The following is a 19,681-nucleotide window of genomic DNA, read 5'->3' on the forward strand; positions in this document are numbered from 1 at the left end:
GTAATAAACCTAAAATAATATAAGTGCTTATCAATTAATATTCGATTCGTTTTTAAACCATTTCAGTGATTCTATAATATAATAGTACTTATTCCAGAGTAGCTGTTAGTTGTAATACTAATAAATGTATAATTACTTATCTAAATATTCATAACGATTTAATTTTATTTGAAAGTAGATACCATCAGGATATAACTCGTGAATCGTGATACTCCTCTAATATTTTTAATAATATAATGTCGAACGTTAGCTAAGAATTTTATTGGTTGTTGAAATAGTAGGTTACGATATTAGAGTTTATTTAGAACTCAAACTGTGCTAAACTATAATTGTATAATGGTCTTGCCTTCCTATATTACTTGTAAGGATTTTATTTTAGATAATTGTAACCCTTTGATTGGTTCATTTTACCCGTTAAGTTTTTTTCTAGACGGGACTAGAATATTTTTCAAACTCGATGGTTTTTTTATAGGTAGGATGACAGCCGTCATTTCAATACAATTTTGCGAGATTTGGCGTTTTTAGGTTATATTATAAATTATGACACCTGTCATCCTACTCATCGAGTTTCAATGGATTAGCAACTGATGTGCAATAACTTTTTTGCGATCAACTGGTTATAACGTAGTTTTAATGTAGCATTACTGTTACACACAATCTGTGTAATAAAGCTATTAGTTGTGTTTGTGATTATTGTCTCATCAATTACCTAATTTAAGTTGTTTTTACTGTAAGCTCTCAGCTGTGATAAATATGCTCCATTATTGTGCAACTATCACGCCAATATGGTGTGTTTATATTTGGATATTACTATCCCACCAAAAACATTTTCTTGTAAAATGTTGCCAAGACGAAACCATAAGGCTTGCACTGTCAAGAAGTTATCAGATCTCTTGTAGAGCCAAGCCAAACTTCTAATACTACAAGCCCTAACTTCACAAACTATATACAAATATGTGGCTTGGCTGTTTCGCTACCGTCACATGGGCGTGAGGTGAAAATTTTATTCACTATTTACTATTTTTTATTATAAAATAGTTCTTGTAGTAACGAAACCCCCCTTAGCTCAGAGGCTAAACATTTCAAGTTTGAATCTTTTTGTTGTTTGTGTACCGTATACCAAATTTCACCTTCCTAGGACTTCATCAGTACCCTAAAATTTCATTAGTAAGTTAGCCGATCTGTTAAATGAAAGAAAATAAATATTAAACAAAAAAACTCAATTTTATTGCCCCCCCTCACCCTCACCTCACAGCTCCAGCTCCCGTCGCCTGCAACCACAAACAAACAAACGTACAGTAACACATGCAGACAATAAAACACTCTCTCGTAATAAATGTGTATTAACGTCACGTGCCGCGTCCACACCGCGTCTACCCGCGAGTACAGACCGGCACAACTTTACAGAGCGCCGTATAAAGCTTACTTTAATACTAATTTTGTGTAGCGCTCGTTTCAACTGCCGTTGCAGACCTCACGGCCTTGTATTCAGACACCATTTTTCAACGACAGTTGGAAACGAACCACAAGTCCTAATATATGTTTTCATATCGTACCTATATTATATCAAAGTGGTACCAAAAGGATATACAATAAAATAAATACTGTCTATTTCTTGACCCATTGTGAGTACCGTTCGTGGTTATAATGAAATGAACTTAAATAGGTATGCCAAATATTAAATTATAATTAAACATCTAAGCTTGTGGGTTTGGTCAGATATTAAACTTGACATTATGATGTCTCAATCACTGAAACAGAGCCAGGACTCGACTCGTGACCAGACGTGCAGCAGACAGCAGACCAGGTATCACTTAGACCCTCAACACACAGAATGAAAATCAAAAAACCGTGTCTCGGTGTCACTGAAATAACATTGCTTGAGATAGTTTAGGATCATACTCGTATCTTGAACATTTACCTCACTGTGATCACTGTCAACGAGCCCCGGGTTGCTACTAGTGTTGGTTAGGACTCGAGTCCTCTGCTTCAAGACTTGACTCAGTTTTTCACTCATTAAGTCTTTACAGTAGAGACTTGAGTATGTCCTTTTCAGAGAACTCTTGATTTTTTTTACAAACAATTTCGAAATGCATTGTCTTTATGTAAAATTTGTGGATTAAGTACACAAATCATACAATAACGCCTAATTTCTTTACTGTTATTTAGGAAAACCTATAAAATTGTTGACGGAGTCTTTATCCGGAGGCTCGAGTCCTTTTAAGTTACTCTTAAAAAAGACTCAACAATAGTTATTTGTTATACAAGGGTGCAAAGTTGTATTTTACCCGCGAGTGTGGAATTGAAACACGAGCAAGCGAAATGATTATATAGTTGAACCACGAGCGAAGCGAGTGGTTCTAAAATAGAATCCTAAGCGTAGCGAGTGTTTTAACACACAAGAAGTAAAATACAACTTTGCACCCGTGTGTAACACAAAACTTTTCGCCTCACTATAGCGAGGAAAGTGCAACATCCACAGGCATTAGATCATATTCATTACTGGAATCACTCTTTTTTTACGATAATACGATATTATAACAGAAAACTCTGGAAGTTGTGTATTTTTACGTGTCAGAGTCGGTGAGAAAATTTTTGTTGACAATGTTGACATTTCTGACGATGCCTTTTGAAATTGCATCGACTCAACTTGTGCGTTCAGAATTACATTCAACATCATTTAAAAAGAACAAATGTTTCTTATGGAATTTAAGGTTTATGACTTAAAATCATTAAATAAAGGTAAATTTGGTATTTTTTATTAAATTCTCAAACCATTTATTTAATGATAATTAATATCGAACGAACCATTATTATGAGCGTTTTACGTTTTGTTATCTGTCAAAAGCTACTTAAACACGCTCCATCCAAGGTCAAATTACTTTCCCCACTAGTGGATAAAATGCGTTTTCCCCCGCTTGGTTTAAAGGATAAAAGACGGCTTTCCGAGCTAGTGAGGGGAAAAGAAGTTTTTAAACGCTGAGTTCTTCAAATTCACTTAAACTCAAGTCAAACACTAGTCGCTAGTGTCGCTACTGACAGTGACAGGTAACATATATCTCACTTAAAACTAAATCCAGTTCCATTATTTACAAACAAATTAACTAAAGATAAAACGATTCTCGCGAACACACAAAAGATCTTTCAATCACAAGGGTTTTCATTTCATGAAATAAATATCGGTATAACATATACCTTATATACAAAACGAAACTCCATTTACACGAAATTATGAGTATGAGTGATATAATAAATTAATATACAATATACAAGGTGCGATATCCCACATCATCTTAAACCTAAGTGCATTATACAATTTGAAGCATACAATTTGTCAATATCGTGCACGTTATTACCGCTCGGAAACAAGGTCAAACTTCGCATCAATACAATCTGATCTAAGGTCAACCGGGGTAATTGCCACTATGGGTTTATTGCGTCTATTCGATATATTTTTAAACAACATCACTACAGCTCCCTCCATCTAAAGAAAAAGGCCAGAACTACTTGGAGGACAACACGTAACATACATCAGGGCGTTCTACCGAATCGTATTCAAATAGTTGGTTATTTTGAAAATTAGTTTCACCCCAGACCTACACAGTGTATGAGATATGTCAACAAAATCCGTTTGAATTAGGGTGTTGCTTATTTCGTCGAAGTTAAAATGTTCTATGTCTCACCCGCTTAATTTATTCTCTTTCACTAAAAAACAAGTGGATTTTTTTCACAATTTTTAATTATTACGTTTAAGGGGTCGCTACCGAATTTTGAAAATTTGGATCCTTTATACAAGGTTTTTTTTTTGTTTTTTAAGCAAGACAGCGAGTCAAGGTATATGGAAGTTATTTATATGTTATTCAATAGTAGGTATAGTTGAGATATATTTTTAAATAATTTTTATTCCTGTTTTAGAAGTGCGCACTGCTGAATCAATATTTAGAACGCCTGAAACACGCATAATAATATACTTTTTTTAAATTTGGGTTACCTATTATTTTATGTTAAACTGCACATTAATACACCGTGTCCCGTTGTCTAATTAAGAAAAAACGAGAAAAAAAAAATCATTTTGTATGAAGGGTCCAAATTTTTAAAATTCGGTAGCGACCTCTAAAACGTAATTGAAAATTCTGAAAAAAATGCACATTTGGTTTTTGGCAAAGAGAAAAAATTAAGCGGGTGAGACATAGAAAAATTTAACTTCGACACTTAAAAAAATCCTACCTCTTAATTTTTTTTTATTACTTCTTTAATCGTCTAAAAAGGTTTACAACATCTGGAAATTAGGTTCCGATAAATGCGTCTACAAATTAGGGACGCATTTACCCAAATCATACTATTTTCTACTCGATGTTGTTAATGCTGTTTTTGGCCCCTTTATTGATTATACCTTCTAAAATACCGTGTATCATGAACACGACTCATGAGGTTTGAAAAGTCTTATCATAATAGTTTATAAATTATTTTAATAAGACGCAATTTTCCTAACCGGGACAAAGGCGTCTAAATTTCCGTTTTTTTTAAACATCTGTATATGTGCCATTTTCAATCAAAAGGGTACTTATTGTCGGTTGTCAATAAAGCGTTATTTCCATACAGCTTCAATTTGAAATCAACCTTATTGACAAGCGACAATGTGGTACCTTTTGGTTGAAAATGTCACATATTTTAATTATAATGCAACGAAAAAGTTACTTCACGAATTATCTTGGTAAAGAGTTGTAGAAAGCACACAGCAAAATAATAGTTCAATACACTTATTAAACATTTCATATGGGGTTAAAGGAGAGTAAAAAAATATTAAAAAAGCAGTAACGCATTTGCCCCGGTTGACCTTAACTTGAATGATTCTAGAATAATAGGTAATTACAAATAATAAATGCTCAACACCTCTGTACTCTGTACCGTAAGTAACCGCATTTGTGTTAGTACTCGTACCGCGCCCACGGTGGGCCCCCACGGCTCACGGCTATATTGATTGCCAGGTAACAGGTAACAGGTAACGGGTAACGGGTAACCAACCGCCGGCTACCACTCCAATAGTCGCCGTGTAGATATATACCTACGGATGCGAAACGATACAGGGTATGTATACCGCCGCGCCGCGCCGCGCCGCGCCGCGCCGCGCCGTCGACGGTGACTATAGTCATTTATAAACCTTATTGCAACGAGATAAGGTCTGCCGATGGTTATCAGCACCATGCTGCTATTGATATGTACATCATCAATCATCATCATCAGCGATTTGGTGTTGGTGCAACTGTTATGCTTATAAATGTAATAAATAAACAATTAAACAATCGTGTGTACAAGAATTCATTGTTACATAATTCTTACAATGCCAAAATTATTTCGCATTAAGTTTGAATTCCTGATACACTACACAAGTGTCGCGTTAGAATAAGGTTAAAGAAAAGACTGATCAGGGAACTGTGACAGCGATTGTAGATAAACAGACTGTAAATTAAATATAGCCGTGGACATTTATTAACTTTGGACTATTAACGAAATTACATTTCTCAATTAATTTACATCTAAAGGAAATATTTAATGAGGAATGAAATAAAGTTAGGTACCCTACACTTTAACCACTAAATATTAGTATCAAATTAAATATCACATGTTGATAGAACGCAATACAAGCGGAAAATTTAGAATTCATATTCCTAATTTTTAAGGAATTTGTTACAAAATATAATTAATTTCCACATCAATATTCTCACACCCTTAATTCAATTCTATTTGGTTACAGTTTTAGCCTCCAATCATTATTTTTTCAAGTCGGTCTTAGTTGTTCAACCGTTAAGTATTCTTCATAAACCTATAATACACACATACATACAACGTTCTCTTCGTTTTGTTTCGTACAAGAAGTTATTCTCATCGCCAGTTTTAAATCTAATTTCGCGTAGATTTGTCACCAAACTCTTAACAATCCACAATACACTAAAATGTCCTTTGATTCACAATCAATTTGTCGCTTTGCTCCAGGCATATTGTTACCGGCACCATGTCTCAACACAAACTTATAACTATAAATAAAAGTAAAGTGTAAATCTATGGATGAAGATGAAACTAGCACGATTCTATAATATTATACATATATACTGCACAACACAACTCCAGCACATAGAATTACCCACGATTTTAACATTTATACCCGAGTTTTGTTTATATTTGCATGTTCAAGATTCATGTTTACAATACAATTTGTGTATCGTCGTTCGTTACCATTCATAATAAGCATATTTATAAAAAGTTCATATTTACAAGGCATTTGTGTTTTGTCAATGTCAAAGTGGTTAATTCTGTGCGTTAAAGTTAATAATGTATGTATATGAGAAGCGATTATTGAATATTTGATTGGCGATGCTACTGCATTTTGAACTCTATTTTAATGAACAGAGAGTTCACTCGTGAACAAGTGTAAGCTTCATCCGTGTACAAACTTCATAATAACAATGTTACCAGGAACCACAGAACACCTATTTCTAAAGAACTCGTATGGAGCAATTATTTCATGAAACCAGGATCGGGTTTACAGAAATGCAGGGGACAGGGGTACGGCGGTGCGGGGGGTGCGGGGGACGAGGCGAGCCAGTCCCGTGCCGCGCCGTGATTGGTCCGTTCATAGACATGTGCTCCGCCGACTGAAGTAGGATTGGTGGCGGGATTCCAAATTAGAGAATGTATCGAGTAAGGCTACCGTATGCGTGGCAGAGCGGGTAGCGGGACTATGCTATGTCTTTAGAATAAGTGGTCTGTGCTAGAAACTCTGGAAAATTTCAAACATGGTTTTACTTCAGCACTTAGTAAGTGACACCGATAAGTTACAAAATAAGGTCATATTTATAGTTAACTATTTGTCAAGAAAAAAAAAAGATTTCTCTGATATACTATTTAGAAACTAATATTTTTGAAGGTATTGAAAAATAAACAATTTATAAAATAAAATTAGACATTGTTGTTAAAATGTATTTCTCGCAAGTCGATCGGTTCATTCTTCTAAGTACCGTTTGTTGTAATCGGAATCGGAATCGATAAAAAAACTTGTAATTCATCAGTTTCGTTCAAAAATGTTAATTACAAAAATATTATTGAGAGTGGAATATTTGGATGTCAGTAGATTCCGACAGATCAATAGGCATGCCTCGTTTAGAGTAGACCGTCAGTTCGTTTTGTGTAGGTACAAATGAAAGGGCTTCGTGAGTAGATTACAAATATGTAACATACAATAACATTTCCTCCTTGTGGTACTCGAGTATAGTATACGGGCGGAGCTAGTTCATCGTTTACTCAGGGTCGTATTCCACCTGTCCAATATTTGATTCCTATTTGCGTTTCACATGTCGTTTAATAAAAGAGTGAGACGCAATGTACATATTTGATCAAATATTGGGCAGGGGGTATTAGCACCCGTACATAAACATATTTTTTTAATAAAAAATGTTTTGACACGGTGTATTCCCATTCGTTCCCGCCGGGCACAGATAGGAACGGGCGAGTCGAAAGAATCATTCATTTCCGCCTCCGCCTCACATATGGCGGCGGTCTTGCGGGGCGGGGACAGACGGGAACGTTGAACATGATCGAAATAGTGAAACGATAATACAGACATCGCTAAGCTTCGGCACCCGCACCCGTTCGTACCAGTAGCAGGAGCAGGAGCAGTAGGTGAGCTAGAGCTAGAGCTAGAGCTAGAGCCGGAACACGACAAACTGATAGGCGTGGCGCTACCTGTTGAAGAGGTCGGGGCGGTAGTACACGTACACGCCGAGCAGCACCGTCGCCGTCGCCAGCAGCGCGCGCCGCGTCAGCGGGTAGCGCAGCGCCCCGGGCACGTACCCCAGCAGCGTGCGCTGTAGGTACAGGTTATATATATACTCAACGTTATTGTTCATATGTATAGTAAGTGTGTCGTATATAAGTGAGCCGTACCTGTATGCGCACGGAGAGCGTGGGGTTCCTGGCGGCGGCGGCGGCGGCGGCGGCGCGGCGTCGCTTCAGGCGCTGTTCGTCCAGCGAGCGCTGCGCCTCTCTGTGATCACAACCGGAATCATGTATTGAATTTTTATGCGCTTTTAAAATATTTCGCCAACGCTAACGCATAAACGGAATATTATTTAATTGTTGCAAATTAACTCGCTTCTATGTAGTTATTTCACGCTATGCTGTTATAGACCTAATGGAAAAAAGTTCTAATGTTAGTTTGATCGATCGATATCGAGTCGAGACCGGTGAAATAACCTGAAGCCTTTCTAATTTCTAAGCGTCGGCAACCCTAGCGTCGTGTCGGCGCGCGCGGTGCGGGGAGCGGCGCGTCGAAGGCCACTCCGTTGTATTTTTGGGTATGTATCAAAACGGTAGGTGTTTTCTTTAAGAGATAAGTATCTGTTCGTAAGAATGATTATATAATCTGTGACGGTAGCCCCCGACTTTTTTATATTTAATTCGTAATTCAAATTTTTGCTCGACCGACCCGCATCGCCTGCCGACCGGTAGGTAATAATAACAAAATAGTTAAAACTGTCCGCGATATACTCACTCCCTCCTCTCGAGCGCGTCCACCTCGGGCTCCAGGTCGGCGGGGTCGTTCTCCTCGTACAGAGTCTGCGCCGTCACCAGGATCTCCTCGAACGGCAGGTCGTCCGGCAGCTGAAACATACATGTATACTATACGTACGACACTTTGCCGGAACTAGGGACCGCGTAAGATAGATGACCTTCCTCGCGATCCCCCATCGTCCCGCCCTTTTGAAAATTTCCAAAAACTTTATCGACAATATAAATTCAACATAATTCTCGAATTTACTCACAAAATTTCACGACAATCAGGTAAGAAATACGACTCGGAGAGAAAAGTCAAACGGACATACGAAATATGCTTCGGCAAACAAAGACGTCGAAAGAATGAATGTTTATCACAACGATACAGGTGGATCTCGCGAGCCATCCGGGGCTAAACATGTATCGCTACTTAATAATAATGTAATTAATGTACAACCCTATATATACCATGGCTATGGGGCTATGTTTATATCGCAGTAAAAGAATCACAAATCCTTATACAATACGTAATATACATTATGACTGACCCTCGACAGCAGGCAGTGCAGCATGGCCATGTCCGGGTCGCAGGCGAGCACGTCGCTACGGCGCTGCAGCACGAGCGCGGCGGTCACGTACACGGGGAACAGCGGCGCCGCGCACAGGAAGTAGTCGTAGAGCCGCACCACGTCGGCGTAGCGGTTCAGCGAGTGCCCGAACCACGTCAGGTACCACGGCAGCGCGAACATCGTGCCCACGCCCGCTCTGCGGACCGAACGAGCTCGACGTTACCGATGTTTCCGAACCGAGTCGAACCGAGGGTCGGTCGGAGTGGACCCCCGAGGGAACCGAGGCTCTGGCTCGCCTTAACTGGCCGTCCGGTGAGAAGTCGTTGGAGCTATATGCTCCAGGGGTGGAAGTGGCACGATGGCTGTTAACACCGGTGTTGCTCCTGGTCGTCTTCCCGACGGCAGTTCCGGGGGCCCGTCTAGTCAGCGGCGAGTCCCCCCGAGTCGATAACGTGTAATGTTACCTCTTTACGATAGCCCAATTTTTTGACCGGCCAAACTTCAACACCGTACCCGGCCCTCTTCTCCACTTTATTTACGATAGGCCCTACGTCAGCTCGGACCGACGTCCGGGTATCTATTTGTACCCGTGAATGGGTTCTAGCTGGTGTATTACATATCATAAATTATTGTCTGAAAGGGCCTCTGCGCTGTTGGCTTCGGCTCCACGCATGGCATGCCTCCCAAAGTCCCAAAGGTTCGGGACCTCATGGTCCCGAGATATGGCACGGACCCCCTGCTGGGCACAGGCCTCCTGTGATGCGCGAGAGGTTTTGGAAGTCCCCCCGCTGGGCCGATGCGGGTTGGAGACTTCACATACACCTTTGAATTTCTTCGCGGATGTATGCAGGTTTCCTCACGATGTTTTCCTTCACCGAAAAGCTAGTGGTAAATATCTAATGATATTCCGTACCTAAGTTCCAAAAAACTCATTGGTACAAACGGCAAGTAAAAAGGTAACCGATGGACAGTTAAGAGCCAACAGGAGTGGTCATTTCTCTATACAAACGTACTCGACTGTTTCCTCCGTGGTTTTTGAAGCTAGAGGAATGATTTTTTTAACACAGATTAATATTGTCAATATCTGTGTCGGACTGTTTTGCTTTTTTTGATATTTTTGTTTTTTAAGGCGCTAGAGCCCTTCAAACATGGAGAAAAATGGCCTCACTGACTATGCCGCAATGATAGGCGTGGTATTCAAAACTGATATCAATTAGCCAAAAAATCAAAACAGTCCGACACAGACAATTTCATACTTATTTAGATTTCTAAATTTGGTTACGATTGGTTAAGTTTTGGAGGAGGAAACAGTCGAGTACGAAACCTCGATTTTTGAGATTTTTACGCAGGATTTTTCGCCTAAGCTGCAGTTGTCCTTATCGCACTAATTTTAGGGGCGGGGTCAAGTTTCCAAATACGTACACAGACAGAAAAGTGATGGGCAATAGTCGACATTGAATGTCGATAATCTAGTGATGTGATAAGTTATCGATAAACCATAACAAAGTCGCGATTTGCCTCTTAGTAGGCGAAGTATGTAAAGTGAGTATGCACTTTGGCCCCAGGGGATATCGTAACACTATTTATTATTCCTTGGTTCATACAAAGCTGAGCTGACACACTAGCTACGAGATTAAGTCCTAGCTACCCCCCAAAAAGGGAGGGGAAAAGTCGGCTCCTGCGGTCCAGTTTGCCTCTATTTCTACCTATCCCTTGCTATGAGATCAAATTTGGTATAATTTTTGTGTAAATTAGGGACGAATAATTTATTTTAGAAATAATAGTTTCACATTTTCATACACAAATCTGAATATACGAACGAAAAATTAAAACTATATATAATTTTTGGTCACAGATTTGCTCTTTAGAAGCAAATTGTGGTGATTTGCACTAAAAATTAATTACACAATTTAGTTTATTCATTCTTTATTTAGAAAAGTATCAGTTCTAAGTACGTATTATTATATTGCTTTATATTTTACAATTTTCACTATTATTCAAAAATTTATTTTAAACAAAGTATTAATTTTATTAAAACTTTTGTGACGTGATCTTGTTAAGTATGTACATGAAAAGGGCTCCACGAGGCGAAATACTTTTTACGCCAATTATTTTCTTTTTTTTTAAATTTACAACAAAGACGAAAGTTCGAGAAAAATATGGTTACTTAATAATTGCCTAACTTGTTGAAAAAATTACTTTACATAATATCAATTTATAACCGTAGTATATTCCATGATATGTTTTAAATACACCATATTATTTCCTAATTTTTAAAAGAATATTTAATACCTTTAAAATAATATCTGTCTGTCTGTCTGTCTGTCAATCTGCCTGTCCGTCTGTCACCAGGCTGTATCTCGTGAACCGTGATAGCTAGAAAGTTGCAATATTTACGGATGATGTATTTCTGTTGCCGCTATAACAACAAATACTAAAACAGAATAAAATATTTTTTTAAGTGGGGCTCCCAAACAACAAACGGGATTTTTTGCCGTTTTCTGCGTAATGGTACGGAACCGACTCGCATTTGGCCGTTTTTTGTTAATAGCTTTTGAACTTTTTTTATGTGGGAATAAACGCTTCGAATACATTTTTCTAGACATCATTCTGAATCCAATGAGGTATCATACGTATTTTTAGGAGTTAGTATCTCTATTAGTGGCAGCCGTACAAGCCCAATTTCAAAGAAAAACCGCAAATCGATGTACAGGTTAGCCGTTTGGCACACGCATACTAAGAGGTCAAAACAAAAATTTCGACCCGCAGTTTCTAAAAAAAATCCCTTAGGAGGGGTATGCTGAAACATTTTTTTTGTATGAAAAAAAAAACATATTTTTTTTTCAAAAACCTATCGTGTGTGGTATCATACGAAAGGGCTTTTTGAGGCGATTCTAAAATTATACCACATCATTACATTTTAGCCATTTTTTTGTAAATTAAAACAAATAGAATTTTCAAAACACACAAGTTTGGGGTCAAGTTAAAGGGTTAAGGAGGTATTTCCCGTTGGATATATGGATATTACGTATCATTGTATGATTATTATGTACCGTATCTGCAGTACAGTTCCATAAGTCTCTTAAATAGGTATTGAAGTAGAACTGTGTCACTTTGTATTGAAAAAAAAAAACTAAATAAATTTTTTATTGCTTTTTTGGGGTTACATATGAGGATATCACGTATCATTTTTTGTACAAAAAAAAATCAGCCATATCGTACCTGGAGGAGCCCAAACTTGGTATGTTTTGAAAATTCTTTTTCTTTCAATTTAAGAAAACACCGGCCAAGTGCGAATCGGAATCGGGCGCCGAGGGTTCCGTACATTACACAATTCAAACAATGTATTTTTATGTGAAACGTGAGTGAAAGGTAAATTGCGGTTTACGATTTATAACGTATTAAAAAAAACTACTAACTAGATCTCGTTCAAACCAGTTCTCGGTAAAAGTTGGCAAGGTAATGTACATCATATATTTTTTCAGTTTTATCATTCTCTTATTTTAGAAGTTAGAGGGGGGGTTACATATTTTACCACTTTGGAAGTGTCTCTCGGTCTCGCGCAAACTATTCAGTTTAAAAAAAAATATATATTAGAAACCTCAATATCATTTTTGAAGACCTATCCATAGATACCACACACGTATGGGTTTAATGAAAAAAAAAAAAATTTTTGGGTTTCAGTTCTAAGTATGGGGAACCCCCAAAAATTTTTTTTTCCTATTTTTGAGTGAAAATCTTAATGCGGTTCACAGAATACATCTACTTACCAAGTTTCAACAGTTCTTATAGTTTCGGAAAGAAGTGGCTGTGACATACGGACGGACGACAGACAAACAGACATGACGAATCCATAAGGGTTCCGTTTTTTGCCATTTGGCTACGGAACCCTAAAAATGGCTAAAATGCAATGATGTGGTATATTTTCAGAATCGCTTCAAAAAGCCCTTTCGTATGATAGATGAGAAGTATACGATAGGTTTAAAAAAAATTTTTTTTATACAAAAAAAAAGTTTCAGCACTCCCCTCCTAAGGGAATTTTTTTTAGGAACTGCGGGTCAAAATTTTTGTTTTGACTAGTATATACGTGTACCAAACGGCTAACCTGTACATCGATTTGCGGTTTTTTTATGCGAACAGCTTACACTATTTTTTTCACCACCTTGAACCTTTTGTAGACTAGACTATTGTCCCAAAATATTGGGCGACGACCGGTCTGGCCTAGGAGGTAGTGACCCTGCCTGTGAAGCCGATGGTCCTGGGTTCGAATCCCGGTAAGAGCATTTATTTGTATGATGAGCACAGATATTTGTTCCTGAGTCTTGGGTGTTTTCTATTTGTATTTAAGTATTTATATATTATGTATATCGTTGTCTGAGTACCCATAACACAAGCCTCCTTGGGCTTACCGTGGGACTTAGTCAATCTGTGTAAGAATGTCCTATAATATTGATTTAATATTTATTATTATTTATTTATTTATTGGGTTTCATATTTATTCCGATCAGAATTAGGAGCTCTTCAATTTATACCTATTTTTATCAAAATCTGACACATAAATAAAAAAACGGACCATCAATAAAACTGTATAATTACATCAAAGTAAGAAATATCACATGTCACATGTTTCTTTATTATGATAATTTTATCTAACCTGAGGCTTTCTTTTTTTCTATTCAACGGAGCCGGAGAGCGGCAAATTTGTTTTTCAAGACGCTTGCTCGAAAAGATCTTATTTCATGCAGGTGTACTGAAGGGAAAAGGCCTATATTGTTCCCGCGGGAGTTATAGCTTTCTTTTTTAATTAGGTATGTCACTAATTCATACGAACCAAGTAAGTTATAAGTAAAATACTTTGTTTAAAATCAAGGTATAAGGGAGTTTTACTTTTAAAATACTCACGACTATAATTTAATATTTTTGTTTATCATATTTAAAAATATTTAATTGGATTAATTTAACAGCCGTTATCTTGTATGTTTTTATACAACAATGTTTTCTTGTATGTCCATGTTATCAGTTCAGTTACTAAAAACGCGAGCGGCGTGAGGCCGGCGAGGAGCGCAAATAACGTGCGCGTCGGTGTGCGTGCACCACACACACTGGGATAGTCCCTCGGTACGCGGTACCGCCCCCGTCAGCGCGACGACGATATTCTCTTTCAAATCTCAAAATTGAGTCTGGGCTCGGCTCCTGTTGGCTCTTAACAGTGTGGGCGGTGGTACGAGCCAGGATTAGAACCCGCGACTTCCGGATTAAAGAGAATCAGATCCACTCGGCCACCACTGCTACTAGACCTTACCTACTGAAATATAAAAATTACATAGTCAAAGTAGGTGGGAATTGAAGATAGCTATGGATGAATATTTATTTGCATTAGAGGGAAATAATTGTTTGTCGACAGATAGGGGAAACAAAAAACCGTGTTGTAAGATTTTCAAGTTACAAAAAATTACAGTTACAGGTGCGTCACTCAATAAATCGGGGACTCACTTTTCCAAGCATTCGGCCACCGTATAGTCGGCGCGACGCAGCACCGGCAGCATGTAGTTGAGCAGGTGCTGCGTGGGCACCATGGTGGTCTGCATGAAGGGCGCCAGCGGAGCCCGAGGGCCGTACGACAGCCGGCACAGCAGCGGGAACGACGCGCGGTCGCCGCACACCAGCAGCAGCGTGATGGCCACGTCGTGGTAGCCCTACAACCTCTAAATACTTAGTAGTCGTTAACAAATATTAGGCTACTCCGGCTACTCTAACTTACAACAGGTATTCATGTCCTGCATCAGAGAGGCGTACGACACAATTCGTTACCGAAACACATGTACACGGCCACGAGCGACTTTAAGCGATTACTACGAGCCGTCCTCGAAGTAAGATCATTGATGAGAACAGCCGACCTTATGACTGGCAGGATAAGATTGCACACTGCATATAATAAGTCACAACAAGTACCTTACAATTTCTAACCCACTTATTTTATATATTCAGTCACATGCAATCAAATAGTCCCGCCACAAGCCGCAGCGCGTTTATACCGGACACATAATTATTCAATCTAGCAAGTGATTGTTGTTATTCATCTTTGTAAATTATAGTATCATTTATACAAAAACCGTTTCTACAGCGCCACGTCTTTAGAAGAAATTACGTAAAGGTAAAACTAAAAAAAATAAGTATTTTGTCTTAAATCTGGTCGTGGGGGATGGGATGGGATGGGATGGGATGAGGGATGAGATGGGATGGGATGGGAGTGGGACGGAGCGCAGCGCACTGCGCACGTACCTGGTAGTACTTGAGGTGCGGGTGCCGGATGATTACGCGCAGGATGAGCACGGTGAGCTGGTCCTGCAGCGCCACGCGCTGCTCGTACGGGATGCCGGGCGGGAACCGCTTCAGCGACCGGTTCACGTCCAGCACCACCTGCCACCGAGCAACAACGACTATGTATCCTCCTCCACAGTCCCCTCCACTCCACTCTCCGAGGCCGCACCGCGGTCTGGACGCACGCGCACGGCGCGCGGCGACCACACTTGCACGCATAATAACAATAATAAAACGGCTCCAATGGTCACTTCAGAATGCAATGGGCAAGTGTAAAAAGTATCTTTTACTAAAGTGACTGTAATTTGACCTTTTTACCCAGAGGGAAAACTAGGTCTTGTTGGCAACTTGTTTATCTAGTCTGACAAGATCATTACGGGGCATCAACAAAAGCGGGAGCTCAAAGAGCCACTATTAAATATCAAACAATATTAGGCTATAAAACTAGTACTACTGATGGAAACATAATACTCACTTGATTATATTCACTATGTGTAGATAGCTCGTCCAGAGAGGGGGGTTCTGTCATTTCCTCGGTGGTCACACCCACCAATAGTGGCCATATTTTTCTTCTGTACTCATCTGTTTATTCATTCAATAGTTATCAATATATGAAGTTTCCAAGCAGGATGTAGTAGAAATGTTAATACTAGGGATGTACGCGACTAGTCGGGAAAGCCGACTAATCGGCTACATTTGTAGTCGGCGATTAGTCTGCCAAAATGGCCGATTAGTCGGCCTATTCTTATTTACAGAAAAACAGGACAAACGAAATAAACAGCCAATATTTATCAAATGTTAAATACCTATTTAGGATGCATACCAAAAGTTTTGTACATACATATTATATTAAATATTAAATGTATGTGTAGTTATGTATGTCGTCGCAGACCGTATCATATTTTGTAATTGGTTACAATTACGAAAGTACATAGTTAGGTAATATTAATTTTAGGTAATTTTATTTCTATTACTTGAGGTGTCTTTAATTAAGCTAGCTGCTATATAGGACCTACTAACCTCACAAAACGCGGGTCTCAAGGAAATTCTGTATCACTCAAGCCGCAGACGAATTATTACTGTTATGTGTCATTACACACAATGCTTCTACACTCTACAGCCCATCACTCACTGGGGATGGGTTCTTGACTCGTTCTTGACTACCCACTTTGTATGGGAAATAAACCCCTGGGAAGATCCCCAACAAGGTGTACCGCTGATCGCTAATACATCGTTGAATTGATATTCCACACGACCAGTCTTTACATCAGCAGGAAACATTTTTCAATTAGTAATATGTAAATATCGCAACACAAATGGTTTCTGCTGGGTTGGACCAGCTAAAAAACAATGAATTTATATCGCGGTATACCTGTTAATATCATTAACTATGTGTACAAAACTCGAGAGTTTTAGAGTTATACAAGACAAAGCTATTGCAGTAAACATCCCAATGTAAGCTTTATAAAGAGGTAATGATTATGGATATGGCTGACTAGCCGACTAATCGGCCATCTGAGCGCCAAATCAATAGTCGGTACATCACTAGTTAATATGTTGTACATATAGCCAAAATAACAACTGCATTGTTTAAGTAAAATTAAATAGCTTTCAAGATCCCAACTGGTTATCTATAGAAATTCTAGACAGATTAAGGAGATACTTCGTTTTGGCATTAAGTGTGCTTCTGTGCCTTCAGTATATTATTTAGGTACTAGCAGGATGACAACAAATTCAATCCATGGATTCAACAGAGCACTAGTTCCTTAAGATAAGATTACAATGTTGTCATGGCAGGTCTGTTTACATACATGCATATCTGTTTGGTCTGTATCTATCACAACAACTTTGTTTCATCATTGAGCATTCCTACTCCTTGATATTGTAGGCACTAGTCAGGGGCAGCTATAAGGGCAGTGCTATCTGCAGGAGGGGCACTGAAATCAATTAAAAGCGCCACTCCTACAGACCCTAAAAAATGGTTAGGGTCACCACTGACACTAGTACAATTGTTGCAGAAAGTTTCAAACAAGTCAGAAATATTCTCTGAAATTTCACAGAAATATAAGAATTTTCCATAATTTTTTTGTTTACAGCCACAATTTGCTGTGTGAGCCGCAATTTGCCGTCACCAAGTGCTATGTCTACTTTTGGTCCTTTATATTAGACTAAAATTGTAAAACAATCCAAATGCATAATAAACAATATTCATAGGCACAAACAGAGTAAAATTGGTCTCAAAATGATACTTGGTTAAAATGTTGGTCATTAAACAGTGCAGCTGTAATTGTTTATTATTATGATGCAAACAATGGGTGATGTCAATAATACTCATTGATTAGATTAAAAGCCCGTTCACACTCACCACAGATGAGGCCACCTTTACTCTTCGCGAAGCTCTGCCACTGCTCCAGGCTGGTCGCGTCCGCGTCCTCCAGGCACGCCTCTATCTCCCTCCTTTTCTCCGTTATATCGGGATCCACGAAGTCAAAATCTGTAGCACAAAACAAAATCAATCCCAGCACTTTCACTTTGATATATTATGACAATTTTACCACACATATAAACGCAGCCACAGGCGTAAAGTTAATTAAATAGGGAGTAATAAGCCCAAAGTAATTTTAATGGAGTCATCTGTTGTTTACAATACCTTCATCGAATTTTAACTCTGAAGGCGTAGATATGTCATCAATATTTTTGGCGTGATTCATGTCGATGGTCGGTTTCTTGAGAGGCGGGGAGCAGCCCCCGTTGAAGTTACACTTGTCGCCGATATCGGCGTCGGAATTATTAGACTCCATTTTAATAAATCGAAAATTAATCGAGCAAAAACATTACACCATCTTCCTACAAATCCTACATGAAGTGACAATTTGACACTTCAGTCATCACTCATCAGTCATTCAGTCAGATTGTGATTTGACATTCAACATTTTCAACTAGGAAACTGTTCAGAAACCATTTCTAATATCTTTATCTAATACAATATATTTTAAATGGTATAATTTTTCATCATATGTATGAAACGTGCTTAATATTTTGATTAAATTATTAGTCTAGGTGTTTAATTAGACTTTAAAAAACAATTAACTGGATAAGTTTGTATGAAAGTTATACAAATGTTATATTTAGAACGCTACGTTACAGCTAGTTACGTTCTGTTCTACGCATATTATGTTGATTTCATAGATATAGTTGGTCAAGCAAATTTTGTCAGTAGAATTAATTTTATTACTTACATTTTTTGTTCAGGGCAGGCATGAGTTTTAAAAAAAGTTTTACCAGGACTCCGTCACTCGCTCAAGGCCACGCGCTATATACCTACGCTCGGCGTATCGTCGACGATTCAACCGACAGAGGGCCGCCGAACGCCCGCCTGAGCGCTCGCACCGCACGTTTCCCGCGCGTACGCTTCGAAATGCCGAAACCACGTAATTATTGTGCAGTAGTTAAAAGACAAAGGAAAATTTGTCGTTTCTTTCATTGCAGACAGACGAAGAAAGGTGAAAATACTAATTTTAAATCTACCTTTATGAATTTTGTCACCATTTATTTCTTTGAACATAAGTAGGTAAATCGTAAATTAAGAAGTTTTTTGAGTCAGGTATTATTATAAGTGTTGTTTTTAAATATTTGATTGACCAATAACAAATATGGTTGACATTCGTTTTATTACAATAATCTTCATATAGTTTGTCAAAGGACTGTCTCATATCAAACAGACAGAGAGAATCATGCTATCTTTGTCTTACACTAGTACTAGCACCCAAAAGAAAAGGATGAGTATGGTTTTTTTATTCTTATTTACTGACAAGATTTGCTTGACCAACTATAGGTACAACCCTAGCGCATTCTTACGATGACGCGTTGGCACGTGACTCGCACGGCGGGCAATACAGTCTCGACTCTTTGTGCGCGTACTTATGGTACATTTCTCCTCGTCCTGAGAAACAGGTATTATTATTAAGATTTTGTAGGCTATTATAGCGTAGGTATTTTCGCCTTTGTATGGGAATGATGTATCTGTTACGTAGTAACTATTTATTAATCTGTGGTTTTACTTAATTTAGACTTTGTTATATTCAATGATAGCATACTAGTAATAAATAAGAAATAAATTTATTGCATTTTATATGGGTGATACTTCTAGCGCAGGTTTGGGCTCGGCATACTAAAGTTGTACTTTATAGGTGCATTTGCTTGAATTATATATTTTTTTCAATTTGTATTTCAGTTTTTTC

General features: G+C 38.4%; 1 protein-coding gene across 2 annotated transcripts; it reads right to left on the reverse strand.

Annotated features, from left to right (window-relative positions):
* Positions 1-1,203: 1,203 nt before the first annotated feature.
* On the reverse strand, positions 1,204-18,300 carry LOC134740853 (TBC1 domain family member 20). Of its 2 annotated transcripts, XM_063673504.1 has the most exons (10): positions 18,091-18,300; positions 17,806-17,934; positions 15,916-16,022; positions 15,402-15,539; positions 14,613-14,815; positions 9,099-9,315; positions 8,549-8,658; positions 7,942-8,041; positions 7,741-7,862; positions 1,204-1,271 (listed from the first exon to the last, which is right to left on the reverse strand). In XM_063673504.1, exons 1-10 carry the CDS (start codon positions 18,239-18,241, stop codon positions 1,250-1,252), a joined length of 1,299 nt encoding a protein of 432 aa, XP_063529574.1. In that variant the 5' UTR covers positions 18,242-18,300; the 3' UTR covers positions 1,204-1,249. The 2 variants fall into 2 exon arrangements, with proteins under 2 accessions (XP_063529574.1, XP_063529575.1); XM_063673505.1 differs by lacking the exon at positions 1,204-1,271 and having other exon boundaries at positions 1,328-7,862.
* Between the last annotated feature and the right edge of the window lie 1,381 nt (positions 18,301-19,681).

The sequence above is a fragment of the Cydia strobilella genome, chromosome 4, assembly GCF_947568885.1.
Source record: "Cydia strobilella chromosome 4, ilCydStro3.1, whole genome shotgun sequence".
Classification (NCBI taxonomy): Eukaryota; Metazoa; Arthropoda; class Insecta; order Lepidoptera; family Tortricidae; genus Cydia; species Cydia strobilella.